Source organism: Anoplophora glabripennis, unplaced genomic scaffold (genome assembly GCF_000390285.2).
Source record: "Anoplophora glabripennis isolate ALB-LARVAE unplaced genomic scaffold, Agla_2.0 scaffold15, whole genome shotgun sequence".
NCBI classification, from domain to species: domain Eukaryota; kingdom Metazoa; phylum Arthropoda; class Insecta; order Coleoptera; family Cerambycidae; genus Anoplophora; species Anoplophora glabripennis.
This window is the reverse complement of record NW_019416279.1, coordinates 560,900-579,830: the sequence shown is the minus strand read 5'-3', so window position 1 is coordinate 579,830 and position 18,931 is coordinate 560,900. Positions and strand designations below refer to the sequence as shown.

Here is an 18,931-nt window from a genome sequence, read left to right as displayed (position 1 = left end):
TTCTGTAACCAATTTTTTTATGGAGATTTTGAAACGCAAGAATTTAGTAAATGTATCGATTTATCATTTTATTTCCAAGGATATTTCACAAAGAATTTTCAATAATTTACTTTTTTATTACAATAATTCGCTTCACATTAGCATCAGGTTTGGACTGTGAATTTCGACTTTCATCTAACATTTTTTACAGCAATTGAAACACTATAACAATAAATCACACTTTATTACAAAACAATTTATAGGGATAATAAAAAGCAACGGATTTCTTTAAACAATTGTTTTATTTATTGCATGAGAAAATTTATGTACATATTTTTTTACAATATACGAACACACTAATGTTGTTTTCAAGCAAAGACAACCGAATAAAATATAAATTATAACTTCTACTACAGCTCCGTATACACATAGTACCAATAAAAGGCTTATTTACACTTATTTACACTTTACAAACGCCTACCTTACTATATTCATTACACAAAGGCCTTGAAGATGTTCAAAGCGTTATTTACGGTTTGTTAAATTCATAACAAATACGAGTTACCGGCACTGTAACGAATTCTGTTAAAAATAGCTACTATTAATGTAAAGTTTAAAGCACTTAATTGGAACTAGAACCCCCTATCCCCCCCCCCCTAATGTACGCGGCTGGAACACATCTCCATGGCCCCGAAATAGGGGTAGCCGGATTTGGCCTCGCTGGGCGAGTGGGCCCCATATTGGACTCCGGAAGCGAATAAACTGAAACAAAAGAAAGTAGCCTCAGTTTCAATCAGAAACAGTGAAAGACATAAACATAGAAAAAGATTAAATGTGGTAAAACACATACTTGATGTGTGATGTGATAAGTGAGTGTGCAATTTTTACACTCATGTTAATAAACATAATACCCAAAATTATTAGCCTAGAAACAGCGTCTCTAAACATTATTTTTACCAGAAAATGATTATTTTTACTCATTGGCACTCCGTTGTGTGGTGTGTTCTAGAATTTTCGATTTCAGGTCTTACCTATTATGCCTGCTGCCAGTAAGAGATTAAGGGCCAAATTCAGAGACTTTCCTAAATCTATGCTAACCTTTCACTCATCTCAGACTTATGCTTCACTCAACTTAGGATGCCCTCATTTCATTCTCAATTCTGGTATTCAGAAATGTGTATAAATATGTATAAGTGACTAACTTGAGTATGCATCAAACCACAAATTACTAGATAAGGGAAGATTTTGGACAATGTTTACATAAATACATGTGGCCAATTTCAAATTATTTCATTTACTAGTTCTTACATTATTTAAAAAAATTAAAAATGTTTTTTGAAGTTTAACACCCTGTAAGTATCTCTTTAACGAAACGTCCTAGGTAAAAACTTTATAAGAAAGATTCCCTTTAAAATTCACCAAAGAACACGAGATTTCATTTTTGATTGCCATTTGTGAATCGCCCTGTATGCACTAAGCGTCCCTTTTACTCTGAGATATTTTTAACCCTAACCATGTTACTGCGAATTTGGCTTAGCAAGAGGCAAGTTTGGGAATCTCGATTTGGGCCTTTGTACTCACATCTTAAAACCACGCGTAAAAAATAATCGGAATTGCCAGTTGTATTGTAACTTGCACAATCAACAAAGACTTTATCATTATTGCATTTGAAAGGTAGTTGCGTCGACGTTCCGAGAACCGGCCGTTTTTTCGCCCGCTTATGATTGGACACGAAAAGCAGATAAAACAGGAATTAATGCCTGTTGATATGTGCTGGCCAGCAAGAACAACTTATCTTTATTGGTGGCAACAAGAAAGCCAACCATTGTTAATGCCTAGATGTATTAATCATAACTCAGAGCGTTGCAGCTTTCCCTTGTCAAAATAATTGCGGAAACATGGCCGCGGCTGAATAAATTCTAGTTTTACTGTTAATTGATGTACACGGTGGCACAAGTGTGATTTACGGACGGGGATTTCAGTTATTTTCCGTTCCCTTTAAAATGTGGTCTATTGTGTTCTATGGTGTTCCATGGTGTTCCATGATGTTCAATGGTGTTCCGTGGTGTTACATTTCCTAAACTTTCTGATATTAATTTGTTTGTTTTAATGAGTCCTAATGGTAATATGAGAAAAGTTCAAAAACTTCCAATTGAAGAAGGCTATTTAAGCCAAATTTGGCATGACACATCTTATAAGATACCATTTTTCCGTAGAAGTAGAAGTCCGACAGAATCCAGAAGCACCCTTCCGAAAAATCAATTTTGCCATGAAACTATAAGAATTAGGAAAAAAGCGAGTACACTTTTTGTCAATAACAAACTGTTCTATCTAAAAACAGCATAATTTTTTATTTTCAGTAGGGCTGTATTAATTTTTTTTTATAATTTAATGAGTCTGAGTTCCCATAACTTCGCCACTGATTGCTTGCGGGATTTCTACTTCTATGGAAAAATGGTATCTTATAAGAAGATGTGTCATGCCTAATTTGGCTGAAATAATCTTCTTCATTTAGAAATTATTTAAAAAATTCGAATTTTTTTAAAAATCTTTAACGCCCTATATTTCGAAAATAAAGCGTCTCTGGAAAAAAAATTATACTTGATTTTTTTTTTATTTTTTTATGAGGAATATCTCCTTAAAGTTTGTCGACTTAATCCTGAAACACCCTGTATATTAAGGTATACACTATTTTTTATAATTTGTTATTTCAAAAAACGTCGAGTGAAGTACGTGTTGCAGCGTACTGCATATTATTATATTTTTTTTTATTAACAATTTTGTCGTTTATAACAGTAATTTTACAAAATTAATTGAAAAATTTTGAATAAAAAAAATAAAATAAACAGTGTACCCGAACGTAAATATTAATTACTTTTTGAAAAATATACAGGGTGTCCTCCTAATCTCTCGGGAGTGTATAGGGGAGGTCAAAATAAAACTAGTCCTTCCTATAATTTTTTTTCCTAATGTGCCCCCTAACGGAGTTATGGGGGGTCAAAGGGGTACCTAGAAATTAACGTTTAGGGTTATAACTTTGAAACCACCCTGTATATTTTAATAAAATTTTCGTACGTTGTATTACACATGGAGCTCTACGATTTGATGCTAAAATCAACTTTTTGCTATTATCAGGTGTCCAGAAACGGACTGGCCCTATCACAATTTTTCTCAAAATTTTGACAGAAGTAATTTTATCAAACTGAAAATATTATTATTAGATACTCTGAAGGTTTTTCTTTAAAAATGGTACTCTTTATTTATTTCGAAAAAATGAACGGTTTGCGAGATAAATCGGTTTTGAAAAAAATTGGTAACAAAAACAACAATTAAAATTTATTTTTTTTACATATTATTTCATGCATTTAATTTCTTTAACTTTATCAAGTCCAGAAATCTTTGAACGGGTTGGCTATACTTTATGAGCAAGTAGTGACCAATTAAAAATAACATTTGAAAAATAACTTACTTACAAGACATGCAACAAAGAACATTCAACAATGAACAAAGGTACCTAAATGTTACTTCGGTAGATGTTCAAAATGAGCACCCCGTACTTCAATGCACTTTCTAATCCTACGAATGTTTTCCCGGTGCACTTGAAATAATATTCCGTGATTATTGCGGAGATGGTCACAGTTCTGTGTTAGCCTCAGCAGAAGTTCCTCTCTACTATTTACGGGTGTTGAATAAACGTTATTTTTTAAATGACCCCACAGAAAAAAGTCTAATGGGTTTAGGTCGGGCGACCTAGGTGGCCATAATACAGGTCCGCCTCGACCTATCCATCGATCACCAAAAACATTCGTCAGATGTTGACGTACTAAACGATCAAAGTGGGGTGGTGCACCGTCATGCATGTACCACATTTCAGTTCTTATTTGAAGGGGCACTTCTTCTAACAAAATATTTAGATTTTCCTCTAAAAATTGCAAATAAAGAGCACCATTAAGTCTTTGCTCCAGAATAAATGGACCAATCAAATGATTCCCGATAATGCCAGCCCACACATTCACCATAAACCTTTGTTGGTAGCGAGTTTGAACTAAAGCGTGAGGGTTTTCTTCATCCCAGACATGTAGATTATGCGAATTAATTATGCCGTCTCTTGTAAAACCTGCTTCATCGGTGAACAAAATAGATGTACCAAAATTATGATTCCGAATATGATGCTGTAAAAACCAATTGGCGTATTGAAGTCTTTTTGGATAATCATCTGGAGACATAGCATGTACTTTTTGGATGTGGTACGGGTAAAGCAATTGTTCTTTCAGAGTTTCATGTACAGCCCATTTTGTAACATTGTTTTGCGCCGCAAGCTTCCTTATGCTATTTGAAGGATTATTAGCAACGTCTTCCAATATTTGTTCCTCTACATGAGGGTCTCGTACTCTCCTCGGGGCTCCTGCTCCACCACGGCGTGGCAAAAAGCTTCCTAAATAAAGGATTCGGAAGAAATTAGTTTCACTAACGTTTTTCACTATTTTTTTTTACCTGTTTCTCTTAAACTACGATCAACTCTTTCAAAAGTTTTTGGACTCGGCAAATGTCGACCCGGAAACCTTTCCTCATAAAGTCTTCTTGCCTCCACGGAGTTGCATAATGCTTCCCCATAAATTAGGTGCATATCAGCATATTCTGCACAGGAATATTCTTCCATTTTTAAATGTTATTTCTAACGGCTTAAAACGAATACCACAATAAAATTGAATTTTTATTCTGTCACGCGCCTTTGACAAGTACTTTAAAATCAACAGGGTCTAACAACGAAAACAATAGAAAAGAACTCCATGGAGACAAGAGCAATAATAATTTGTAGATGTATTTTGGTCATAGATGTTGATTTTACAAGAAACGGCATTATTCATTCCCTTAATTCACCACCAGTAAATGTTTATGGTGAATCTGTAGGCTGGCACTAGCGGGAATGATTTTATTGTAAAAAAATAAATTTTAATTGTTGTTGTATTTGTTACCAATTTTTTTCAAAACCGATTTATCTCGCAAACCGTTCATTTTTTCGAAATAAATAAAGAGTACCATTTTTAAAGAAAAACCTTCAGAGTATCTAATAATAATATTTTCAGTTTGATAAAATTACTTCTGTCAAAATTTTGAGAAAAATTGTGATAGGGCCAGTCCGTTTCTGGACACCTGATAATAGCAAAAAGTTGATTTTAGCATCAAATCGTAGAGCTCCATGTGTAATACAACGTACGAAAATTTTATTAAAATATACAGGGTGGTTTCAAAGTTATAACCCTAAACGTTAATTTCTAGGTACCCCTTTGACCCCCCATAACTCCGTTAGGGGGCACATTAGGAAAAAAAATTATAGGAAGGATTAGTTTTATTTTGACCTCCCCTATACACTCCCGAGAGATTAGGAGGTACTTACCGGACACCCTGTACAGTCAATTATAAGTGCACGGTTTCATTCATTCAATATGCATTTCAACGCCAATGTAGCCAACGTAAATTTTTAGTCAAATTTAATTTTATATCATGTTTTTTCTTATAGATCTGATGTTTTCCAAGCTTAATTTCGTAGTAACGCGTCGATGAGGGATGATGATCACCATCTTCAACAACCCGATTATGATCCCTATTAACATAGATTCAAGGTCAGAAAGCATAGATGCATAGTTCTGAAAAAGGGGAAGCCCTATCAGTATTTCGACGCCCTTCATGGCTACTAACCAGATTTACACTCATCTCTGATTTCCCACAGCCTGCTGCTCCTTAAAAGTTCCCAAGTACCCCATCATCCGACAATATTAATCACACGGAGCCCAAACAATAATTCATGGCAGTAGCGACGCTCTTAGACGTAAATAGAGAGCGGCACCGTCGCCCATTAAGTAACACCATGTAATTTGGCTTAGCACGATCTCAGTTTAAGCATTCAATGATTGCGTACCGTGGTAGTACCATCTGGAATTTATTCCAATGACAAGCCTTCCACCCAGTCGGCCAGGAGAAGACCGAGCCGGTATCGGCCGGCCTGCCGTCGGACGCGGGATCTGCTCCGCTGTGTAATTGCCGGTTGTCCAGCATCTGAATAACATCCGAGTGCGATTAATTCCGACTAATGAGTGCCCTGGTCGTGTTATTTCGTCTTAATGTGACCCTGGATCCGCTCATAATTCCCGGCAATTAATTATTTAATAATCGACTGCGGTGCCCCTTCTATTTGCTCGGACATTTTTGCGTAAAAAACGATCAGCGCGTTCGAAAGTCAGCCCGAGAAACCGACTCGATGGGATATGCGACAATTATTGCGACGCAGCGCATTCGAAACGCGCTAGAGGTCAGTGAAGCAATGAAATAAATGATTGTGGATGGGAAATAGTAAAATAGAATCGAACAAAAATGACATAATTAAATTAAAGAGTATATTAAGATCAAATATATTAGAAACACTCTAGCGAAGTTGTCACATACTTCAATCGACGCAAAGAAAACAAAAAATTTCAGACATTCCCAGAAAGTTTACTGTTGTTGAATCAGCTGTTTATTTATCAGCGGTAAAACATATTGTTTGAGTCTTCGTGTCATTCAATTTTAAATTATTGGTTCCAACAATACCTAACCCTGACATTCTGTTCAACCATTAGTCCAGAAAACATATAGTTGAACGCGACTTTTTGTTTCGGCAAGCTGAATTTATCACTATAGATGCTAAATATTATGCACCATAACATACTAGTTTCCACAGTCATAAAAATGGGGGGGGGATTGTTTACAGGCTGGTTAATTGTATAATTTTTAAGTAAATTCACGTTTTTCACTGCGTTATTATTACCAGAACGTTTTGGCATCGCATCTTCTCATTCCTTATCACTTTCTAATAACTCACACGAAGTCTGGAATCGGTAAGTTGAATAGTTTACAAGTTATGGCCTTATAAACAAATTAACTAATTATTAGTCTGGAGGGTCCCGAGGATCTTCCACAATCGCACTGATTTTTTTCATGGTAGATTTCATAGTAATACATTGAAATCTATCATTTTTTTTATTTCAAATTTGCAGCTTGGAAATTTTTTTATTTTTTAGACTTAGTTGCAAAATGCAAAATATACGACGCACGAGCGTGATATAGTTATATATTATTACATATTCGGAAAGCTTATGAAAAGAGCTTAATTTGTTTATAAGGCCATAACTTGTAAACTATTCAACTTACCGAATCCAGATTTCGTGTGAGTTATTCGTCAGTGATAAGGAATGAGAGGATGCGATGACAAAACGTTCTGGTACTAAAAACGCAGTTTATAAATGTTTAATTTAAAAGTCATAAATAAATATCTTCTGTTTATAACTTTTAATCTAATCAATATTTTTTGACGCTCGAGAGCTAGTTTTGTAGGTCTTTTGAAGCCAAAAAAAAAGTGTGTTACTGTTTTCTCGTGGAAATGAACGGAAAAAAGTTATAAGCGAAAAACGTGAATTTACGTAAAAATTATACAATTAACCACACTGCAAACAATCTTCCCCTCATTTTTATGACTGTGGAACCTAATATGTTATTGTACATAATATTTAGCATCTATAGTGATAAATTCAGCTTGCCGAAACAAAAAGTCGCGAAATGGTCATTTCCCAGCTTTTTTCCTGACCTACATAACAAAGATAAAGAATTTCTGGAATGTATAATTAATAATTTTAATTTATTTATTACTTTTTTTTTAATAAAATTTTTTGTTTAATTAATTTATCTTTTTTAGTTTGGTTTATGGTTAACCACTGTTTTTTAATATCGCCAAAAAATATAAGAAATTTAGAAGAAATAGAGACAAAATGATTGGAATAGCAAAAACGACGAAGACCAAAAGCCTATTTGAAATAATTTTCAATGATATTTAAAGTGAAATGAAACTGCCCTGTGTTTTGCAATAATTACTAATTGTTGAGTTGTTGTTCTTTAAGTGACACTTAAATTTCTTTAACCTATCGTGTTTTTGGTTTGTTGCCTGTGCACCAGGATCTTGTTCGTCCTGAGAAATACTGCTCTAATCTCCCTTGAAGTGCTGTCTCGTCATTACTTCCTTATATATACAGTGTGTATCAGCCAATTGGAATAAATTCAATAATAAACAAATGTGGGCGTGTTCGATAAAACGCTCGGACACGTCGATTGGTATTTTTAGTTTTTACATTTTTTTTAATAAAAACTTTTTATACAGGGCGTGTCATGTAACAGTGGTGAATACCAACTTTCTTATTTTAAATGCAACACCCTGTCTGTATATTATTCAATTTTTAGATTCTTCAGAAAATTCTAGACATATTTCATGTACAATGCCCTACACCTACCTTCAACTGTTTCGGAAATATATTTTTAAGTGTTTTCAGATTTATTTCAAAAATTAACATTAAAGAAAGAAAATTATTTGATTACAGAAATTCGCCACGACACACTCAAAAACTAATAAGTAATACTGTTTATTTATTGATAATGTAAAAAAGCAAAAAAAAAACATTAATGCCAATGTAGTCGTTCAAAATGCTCGCCGTGAACGTCTTGGCAACATCCTAATTTTAAATAGAATTCGTTTAACGTTACTCAACATCTCAGGCGTGACCGATTTAATCGCAAGTGTTATTCGTCTTCTTAAGTCAGCGAAGTCGAGGGGTTTAGTTTTGTATACAATACTTTTGACATATTCCCATAAGAAGAAGTCTAATGGTGACAGATCAGGGGATTGTGCTGGCCATTCCATCGATCCTTGCGTCCCTATCCATCGATTTGGAAATATTCGGTTGAGGTACTGTCTGGCAATGATTTGGTGCGGTGCTCCATCTTGGTGAAGCCATATCATATTCGCTGGAACTTGTGGGTCTGCTGGATCAGGATATAAGTTTGCCAAAATCGTCTTCCATGAGCTCCTGAGTTGGTTTCATTTTATAGGGATGCATTTTACATTCTTTTAATATTCGAATAATCGATTAATGGCTAATATCGAACATTGGGGCTGCTTTTGTATGTGGGTTTTCCTCAAACTCAAGCATGATATCCAATTTGTTATCATCACTTATTGCATTGGCAGCTGCTTTTTTATCTGCCTTACATGATCAAGCTCGCGAAACTGCTTTTCTATTTTACTAATTCTTCCTTGGGATATAGGCGACAAATTTGGAAATCTTTCATGAAATAAGCGAGCAACTTCCATTTGTGTCTGTGTGTGATCTCCATAACCAATCATCTGTAGAATTGTTACTTTGTGCATTTCTGTTAAATGAACCATTTTTCTGATATGCAGTTAATGAAATTCAAACGACTATAACACTGATAACTACTGTCATGTAGGCAGACACCACGTTGCTAAGGCCAGGCGTTTTAATCAAAAGTAAACAAAACTATTTATAGTAGTTTTTTTTTATTTACACAACGCTGAAATGATTTTTGCTTACTTTCACATTATCAAGAGATAAATGGGAAATAAGTATTGAGCGAATAAGTATTATAGCGAATTTCTGTAACCAAATAATTTTCTTTTTTTTATGTTAATTTTTGCAATAAATCTGAAAACACTTAGTATTTCCGAAACAGTTGAAGATAGGTATAGGATATTGTACATGAAATATGTCTAGAATTTTCTGAATCTGAATCCAAGTATTGAATAATATACAGGGTGTTGCATTTAAAATAAGAAAGTTGGTATTGATTACTGTTACATGACACACCCTGTATACAAAGTTTTTGTTGAAAAAAATACCAATCGGTATCCGAGCGTTTTTTTCGAACACGCCCCCATTTATTTATTGTTGAATTTATTCCATTTGGCTGATACACACTGAATATAGAGGAGATAGATAGTCTTCGTTTTTATCTTTCTGGCGACTCGTTGAATGTTTCTTCTATTTCCCATTCTATTCCATTTCATCCCCTGAGAGTTAATCCTTGATGATATAGTTCCTCGTCCAGGGGTCCATTTCATAGATGGCGCTTGCTCACCATCTATGTTGCTGCTAATTCCAGGGCCTTCCTCTTAAAGGATTACCAAGACCGAGGGTAAAGGTGAACTCATGGTTGCTCCTTCATTTTGTTCATAAAACTGACTCTTAAAGGAAAATAAGATCCACAGGTCCATAGTTCTCTTCTTTTTTTCCTTGCCTTCTAAGATTCGATAAAGTTGTTCCAAAGCTTCTTTAATTGGTTTAAGTATTGTCTTCAAACACAAATTGTTTCATGTCACTAAAACGTGGTAGGATCCCTGGATTGAAATTTAGGGAGCACATTCATATAAACTTTCTGCAAATATTTATTTATTATATACCTAAAAAAGCTATAGAACATCTTGAATCCCATTACATTTAAGACTGAATATTTCTTTTTCTTCGTGGTACCACATTGAAAAGGCTACAACATATCAAATTGACCAACTGAGAGCCAAGAAATATCTGACCTTACGTTGTCCACGTACTTTCCAGACCCCCTGCATCAGAAACATTTGCTCTTACCTGTAATTTTCATGCCATGAAGCACTAAGATTCTCAGCCACCTTATTGCCCTGAGCATGCCTGGCCCACACTGCGCTCTGCTGGGGCGATACGCTGTGCTGGTTCGGCGACACTTGCGCCATGTTGTACCCAAACTGATTCACGCCGTTATGTTCCAGACTGGTACCACCTCCATAAGAATTGTACAAAGCATTCTGGCTACCGGGAGTAGACGTGGTGTTGGTGGTACTACCCAAGGTGGAACTAGTGCTGGACGAAAGAGAATGCGGTAAGCACGAGCTGGGAAGGGCACTGGAAGGTAGAGCACCAGCTAAGGAAGGTGTGGTGCCCAGAGCAGCAGCACTGGCGTAGGTCTGTTGCGCCCAGGTGCTCTGGTTGAAAGTTGGATCGGTGTAGTGCTGTTGCACTGGAAAAGCGGTTTGGAGGGACATGGTGTTGAAGGCGTTAAGTTGTTGGGAGTTCAGTTGTTTGCGTAAACGAGCTCTTCTATTGGAGAACCAGACTTGAACGCGTGCTTCAGTTAGTTTGGTTTTCTGAGCTAGTTCTTCGCGAGTGTAGACATCGGGGTATTGGGTACGACTGAAAGCGCGTTCTAAGGCCTCCAGCTGCTCCCCTGTGAAGGTGGTTCTTGAACGGCGTTGTTTCCTCTTCAGAGGAATGCCAGGTTCTGATTCTGTGTCGCTTTCGTCGCATGAAGAGTTGGGTCCTGAAAAAAAAGAGACTTGTTAAGAATAAAAGATTTGTTGGATATCTCAATGTGTAAAAGAAAATCTCAATAAGGCACAGGTCAGAAGGTCTTGTATGCTATTCAGTAGTCCATTTTCAACAAAAACCACGAAACAAATATTCTCTATTAACTCTACTATGTAGGTAAGAAGAAGATTACGTCTGTTGTGGATGTATCCCATTGAGAAGAAAGAAACTAATTATTTCTTGGGTAATTATGTGTACAAATAGTAATCTCGCTACGCTGCAGTGGATGTAGAAAAAACTAGTAATAAACCTGCAAATTCACATTGTGTTCGAGGAGTTTTGTAAATATCTATTTATAAAAACGGTAATTAAAGTAAATCTAATTATGCACAGGCATTCAATGTTTTTCTTTGACTCGGATTGATGTTAAATGTTGCGAGGATGGTCTACCGGGTGATTTACAAGAGGTATGATGAGTAATTGTAGAAAAACATCATATATGCTGTAATGGGATTAAATTTTATAAAACGAGTTATATTATTGGCCGAAATGAGTTCATGGTCTTTAAATTTATGAATGAATATTATTATCGATAGTTTTATATCGACTATTTTGAAGAATACCAATAAAACATGATAAAAAATTATTGATATTATGATAAAAAATTATGATAAAAAAACAATTATTGTATATTAAACAACAAGTACGTGTCAAAAATTAAAAAAAAAATATGTTCTTAATTTTGAATTACTAAACCGCTTGAGATAATTTAACCAATTCAGTGTGCATATTTAGGATGACAGTAAATATGAAACAAAAAATTACCAGCTTTAGAAACCTTCCAGTGGCGGAGGTGTGGGTACCGAAAAATTCGGTAATAACGTGATTGGACGAGGCACTCAAAAATCAGGTCAACCTTGGCCACCCAGACCACCCGATATGAATCCTATTGATTTTTTTGTTTGGGGACATCTCAAGAGATTAGTTTACATTGAATCTGAGGAACACTTACGTCAACAAATTATAGCTGGTTGCGAAGTGATAAGAGCTACTCCTGGAATGTTTGTGTTCGAGCTACAATTTCAAGAAAATCTGAAGCATGCATTTTGGCTGAAGGTGGCCATTCCCAACATTTGTTATAAGAAAGCATAGTAAAGTAATTCCATTGATAATTAATTATTTTGTTATTATTTTACGTAATGTAATGTATCGTAAAAATGCAGTTGATCAAATAGATCAATTTTGTTGTCAATCGGTTTGGAATACAAAAAAGTGTAAAGAAACAAAAAGTGAAGATAATATAATGGCGCACCTATTTTATTTATATCAATTTTTTGATATATTTTTTTTTGGCAAATAATGATCCACACCTTCGCCACTGGTAAGTTTCTAAAGGTAGTAATTTTTTTCATACTTATTGTCATACTAAATATGCACACCGAATTTGTTTAAATTATTTCAAGCGGTTTAGAAATTAAAAATTAAAAACTGATTTATTTTTTAATTTTTGATACGCTGTAGCTGGACAATGGTTGTCCTAAGACCCCACGTTTAATAACAAAAAACCCTTATTTTTGCCACAGAATACGTCCCTGGATTTTTGACCTCTACTTAAGAATCACCCTGTATAATTTCTTTTTCGATATCTCGCAGTATTACGATATTCCTAAGGACTCCAAGAAGTACATAATAGGCAGTGCCTTGATTTCAGTAAAAGATTTTCAATTGCATTTAAAAAATTTCCTGTAATAGCAAATTAAACCTGTCGGAAATAAATAATTAAATTTTTTTATTGTTTGTAATTATTATTAAAGGTATTCTTGTCTCCGCTTCCGCGTATAGTGACCATCCATCTTTAAACCATTCAAGTATTCTTACTTTACCTCATTAATGTGACATAATCCCACAACTACTCTGCGGACTACAGCTCCGTACCAATAACGTAACACCGCTTGTCCCGATTTCTACTGCGCCGACTGTACCTTCTTTCTAAAAGTACGTGGTCGCTAATTACACGACCATACGTGCTCCAGTATGTAGGTCGGCGAAATTTTCTTACCATTTTTTTGCAGATAAGCGGCCGATCACCGTTCTTACGGCAGAAATTAAGGTAATCCCTGACATTAGCATTCCCAGCGAGACCTCGGAAAAAATTGCATGTAATAAAACTTATTTTACAAGAACTTAATTCCAGTTTATCTAAAACGCTGACCGGGCATCTGCGTGGGCAACAGGGGCGGGGATCTGTCGGAAATTAACCCTAATTTACAAGAATTACAATACATTTCGAGAAATAGGTCGCCGTGGGCACAGTCTATTGAATATTATTATTCCGAAGTAAATGATATCTAGGAATATTTGTATTGAGATGTAATTTCGTCACGGTGATGGATAAGCGTAATTTTTTGTGGGCCTCTCGGCTTTGTTTTCGGTTGAGTATCGAGACTGTGCAATTTATCGTATTTAAAGATATGCTTTGTACTGAAAGCGCGGATAAAAGTCCAAGAATTTGGAATAAATTGATCGATTACGATAATATTCATGCTAAATTTATATGTATTACGATTTGTTTCTTTCAGTGGCCGCTATAATTCGTTTTGAGTATTATTCTGTGCCTCACAATTTTGTAAAATGTAGCAATTGAACAAAATCTTTGAACACAGGCAGTTGTGAGTTCCCAAAACACTATCGTTTCTCTTTCCGCACAAATTGGGCTATTGATTATGGGATTTGAAAAGGAACTATGACGTTTAAGATATTTTATTACATGAATCATTAAAACGGTCCTTTTAGATGAAAAAATCGCGGAGTGCTATTAAATTAGAGGGTAGAAATTGGAGATAGGTGTGAAAATGCACTTCTTTCAGTTTTTTAATGGTAGCTCGAAATTGAAGCAAAATTTCGCTATAGTTCATAGGAAAAATTATGTAGAGAATTGAATTTCCCATCGAAATGGATTATTTAAAATATTTGAAAAAAAAAATGTTTTTTTAAAAAAGCAGAAATAAGATTTTTTATTTTTTTTACTTTTTTGATTCTAATTTATGTTAAAAACGACGAAAATCTAAAAAATATTCAAGTTTGACCGGTTATAACTCAGTCAATATTAGTTCAAAAACTTTTGAAAACGCATCATTTTAAAGGGAATCTCATCTAGTTTTTTTGTACAGCAATTTTCTTTGCTACTTTTACTAAAAAAAATTGGAGTCAAAAAAATTTAAAAAATCAGAAAATCTTATTTTTTACTTTTTTAAAATTGTTTATTAACGATTTTTTGCATAAAATTTGTCTTGTAAATTTTTAAATAAGCCGTTTCGATGGAAAATTCAATTCTCTACAAAAGTTTTGCTTCGTTTTCGTGGTATATTTAAAAAACTGCAAATGTACATTTTCACCCCTATCTTCAATTTCAACCCTCTAATTTAATAGCACCCCGCGGTCTTTTTCATTTTAAATGACCCTTCAAACAAGTCATGTGATGAAAATCCTTGAACGAATCCTTCCTTTTTTTTTGAAAAAAATTCAACTTTTTCTTATGAAGCAATGCCTATACTTATCTTTACTCAAAAAAAAAACTAGAGGCTAAAAAGTAAAAAAAAATAGATAATCGAATTTTTTGCTTTTCTCAAATTGTTTTTAGTAACAATTTTTTGCATAGAATTTTTAAATCATTCAAATAAGTCATATCGATGGGAAATTCAATTCTCTAAATGATTTTTCCTATGAACTATAGCGAAATTTTGCTTCGTTTTCAAGCTATAATTAAAAATCTGAATCTCTAATTTAATACCACTCTGCGGTTTTTTCATCTAAAATTACCCTTTGAACGATTCTTGCAATAAAATTGCTTGAACGCTATAGTTCCTTTTAACCCTGTTCTTTGGATATAATCAATAGCCTACATGTCTTAAAGCTGTTTTACATTGACAATTTATTCATCAATAAATTGACGAAGTTCTTTATCAATTAATTCGCGAATTTATTGGTAAACAGTGTGGTTTTACACTGCCACAGACTTTGTCAAGTTTTTTGACGTATGAATCAGTTCTACCAATGAATCAAAGAAGCAAATAAATTTCAAAAATGTCACCTTTCCACTCATAATTGTAGTGACACAACAGCAGTACGTTTTGACACATATATGAATATTAGTGTTTGTAAGTAACAAATCAGTAAAAACAATGCAAAACTAGTATGACTTCACACAATTATTTACATATTCCAATAACATAAACTCATTACTGATCTGAGTCTGGAAATCTGTTGGGTTGGTACTTCCGAACTTCACGAAGAAATTGACGAAAATTAGAACATGCTCTAATTCGTCAAGAACTTGATGAAAATTGATGAAGTTATTTGACAGCTGATTTGGTGCATTACACTTGTCCAATTTATTGATGAAGCGACTTCATCAATTAATTGATCAATAAATTGTCAATGTAAATCAGCTTTTACGGAAATAAATTGTCAAAGTGAAAATAATTTATTTATGTAGTAACCTGCATTTTGAATAATAGTAATTACATAGGTTGTGCGTTACACACTGCAAAAAATGGAGGTATATGTAATTTTTAAGCAAAATGCCATGTCCTGTAAATTTTTCATTTAATTTAGTGAAAAGAATCATTTTTTTGGAAATTTTTCGGTTAAAATAGATAATTGCGTAGTTAGAAGCTATGCGTAATGTCTGTAAGAATTTACAGAAATAAAATAAATATTCTTGAACTTCGTCTTATTTTTACAATGTTTCTTTTACAATTTATTGGCTAGAATCTTCCCCCCTAACTACGTCATCATAAATCGGCCATCTCAAATATCAATTTTATATTTGTCATTTTGTGTATCAAGATACCTGTAAACGGCATACTGTTACGACATGTTTCTGTTCATTCCAGTTTAGGATATGATTAGTTGTATTTTTTCTAAGATACGTACAGGGTGCTTCACTATATTTTGACCCCCCTTTAACTTTTTTGTTTAAGAGTTATAAATAAATGTGAATTATAAAAGTTGCTCGAGTTTTTATAAATTATTCGAAAATGATTGTAGAAAAACAAATGAAGTCCAAACAAAATGGCCGCGGATGTTAACTTTGTTAAGTTAAATGGGACACCCTGTATATTTTTACATATTTGGATAGAACATTCCCTGTGGAGCATAGTCATATCAGGTTTGTTGGGTCTACCTCTAACAGTAAGGGAGATACAATTAAAAAACGAAAAGAAGGTGTTTTATTAAGAAAATAATACATCTTGTAATTGTTAGACCTCTTTCAGACATTTCTGCCCTTTTTCCAATTACGTAAGGATTTATAGATTTAGTTATCATATATTTTGATATATCGGACATTAATACGGTCCAAAATGCGTATAGGTAATGTAACGAAATCGCACTAATTAGGTCGTGAGAGGTCTAATTACTCATGGACATTATATAGTAGGTCGTGACAGTGACAGGTAGTAATGTCTTGACAACATTGTTATTGATTGACAATATGTATTATTATTTAATTAAAATAGGATACAAAGAAGTAGAAAATTATTATTAAATAGAGTATGGAGAAGAATTTTGCTCTATTTTAATTCCTATAATATTTCAACTTTCTACTTCTGTGTAACCCATTTTAATTAAATTATAATACAAACTGTCAAACAATAACAATGTTGTCACGACATTACCTTTCACTGTCCCGGCCTACCATATAACATTGTCCATGAGTAATTAGGCATCACACGGTCTAATTAATGAGATTTAGTTAAAATCCCATCTGTCAAAATATATTATAACTAAATCTGTAAATCTGTACGTAATTGGAAAAAGGCAGAAATCCCTGAAAAAAGTTTAAGTGTAAAGTGTCTTATTTTCTTAATAAAAAAACCTTCTTTTCGTTTTTTGGGGTTAATGGGGGTTAAAATACAGTGAATCACCCTGTACATCGTTCTCTAAAATTTTTAACGTGATACCCTGTAAAAAAATCGGCGTGAGTGAAAGCAACAAAGGTACGAATCCACTGAGTGAAATTATTGAGTACAGTTCAATAATATTTGAACTAAAACTGAGTACTTTCACTTAAATATAGGTGTCTGTTAAATAAATTCTGCAGATAAACTCGTATTTGGTAACTTGTAGCTAAATCGAAGTCCTCCTTATTGAGTGACTCCACCCCATTATATGGTTGTCGTGCGCTGTCTTTATCTGTTTCCATAGTTCCCATTAGGTCAGCTCGTGGCGTGGTGTAAAGCGTGTAGTGCTAGACAAGTGGTCCGTTAATCTGGTTTTTTGTGAACATTTTGTTTAAATGCAGTGGTTTGATTACAATAATTAAAAACAATAATATATTAAGTCTCGATTAATATTTGGTTAAATAAACGGATAGTGTACTGGCCTTATATACGTCCCTGGTTAATAATCTGCAGGGTAATCGAGTTGACGTTCGAACACATGACAGACTGGATCCACAGAGATCCTGTATAATCGTGTTCGCGGCGACGCGACGGCGTCTCAACAGTCAGTGGCGTGCTCTGTTAGCACCGCCTGCTACAACTGGAGTGAATATTCGAGTATTAGTACTACGAGAGTTAAGATTGAAATAACATTTGTATAAATGTTTCAACTTTTATTGATTTTATTTTAAGTTTCCCTTTCAATTTTAGTGAAACACTAGACGCTCTGTAGTTGCGCTGCCATTTAGCGACGCTGCAAAAGCGCGCGCTCCGGACAAAAACTCGCCACAAATCAACTCGAAAATTGACAGAAAATCTCATCGCCCGCCGCCTCGCGCGGACCTCACAGGCTGCAGCGTGACGATTCAAAAACTGTGGCTGCCTACAAAAGATAATGACGGTTCATTTTATTATTAACCTCTCAGTCACCTCTGACGGGCAGTTTTTATTATATTTTAATTTAATTTGGTGCCCGGGAGCCGATGTGTTTGGGGAAATCGTTTTTCGACGGTAGAAAATTAAACTAACGTACGATTCGAGAGTTTAAATAACTTTTCTGGAGACGTTTCTGAAATAAAACCAAAAATTTTGGAACCACGTGAATCTATAGAGTCCCGATATTAGCTGTAATGTTGATGGGGTGGCTCATGTCTTTTTTTTTATCGCGCACAAAGCGGAAATCTGTTTCAATTATTGGAAAATCGAAGATTGCCTTGAAAAACAATTAATGTCTATTAAACTGACTTTAACGACTGTATCGTGGTCGTGTTGTTAATGTAATATAATAAACAAATGTAAATAAAGTTAGCTAATAATACTGGCGTTTCTTTTATAGCCCACACATTTGAGGATAATATCCATATAACAATTATTTTGAAATTATAAAATATATTCTTTATTAAAAATATAAATGTATACAAATAATATAGCTTGTTAACGAATTTTCACAGGTAAGAGCATCAGTTTTTATTTATCTTTGTATTTGAATCGGAAGTAATAATAACAATAATACTAATAATTATTTATTTGTCACTATAGCTGTTACAAAAAACAGATATGGCCGTCAAATCAAAAGAGTATAAATCAATATTCAAGATAACAGAGAAATACATTGTAAAAAACAAACAGTAAACACACGGACAAAATAGCTATCGCCACAGACCGCTCCTGGAATAGGCCAGCAGTTTTAAATTTCCGAATTGCCGGTAGAGTACACCACCAGCAGAATTTTAGGAAGAATCAAATGCAGCGGCCCGCATACCTACGCGTATCCTAGCAACATATAAACAAGACTTTGGTAATGTTGCCAGGCGTACTTACGGATTTCTTTTCTACATCATACGTTGAAGT

General features: G+C 34.3%; 1 protein-coding gene across 1 annotated transcript in view; it reads right to left on the bottom strand.

Annotated features, from left to right (window-relative positions):
• Nucleotides 1–635: 635 nt before the first annotated feature.
• Nucleotides 636–18,931, bottom strand: part of LOC108905256 (protein gooseberry) — a 48,392-nt gene continuing 30,096 nt past the window's right edge. The window contains exons 4-5 of the mRNA XM_018708060.1: nt 10,446–11,151; nt 636–741 (exon numbers count right to left, since the gene is read on the bottom strand). Of these exons, the coding sequence (XP_018563576.1) occupies nt 636–741; nt 10,446–11,151 (812 nt within the window). The remainder of the gene's footprint in view (nt 742–10,445; nt 11,152–18,931) is intronic.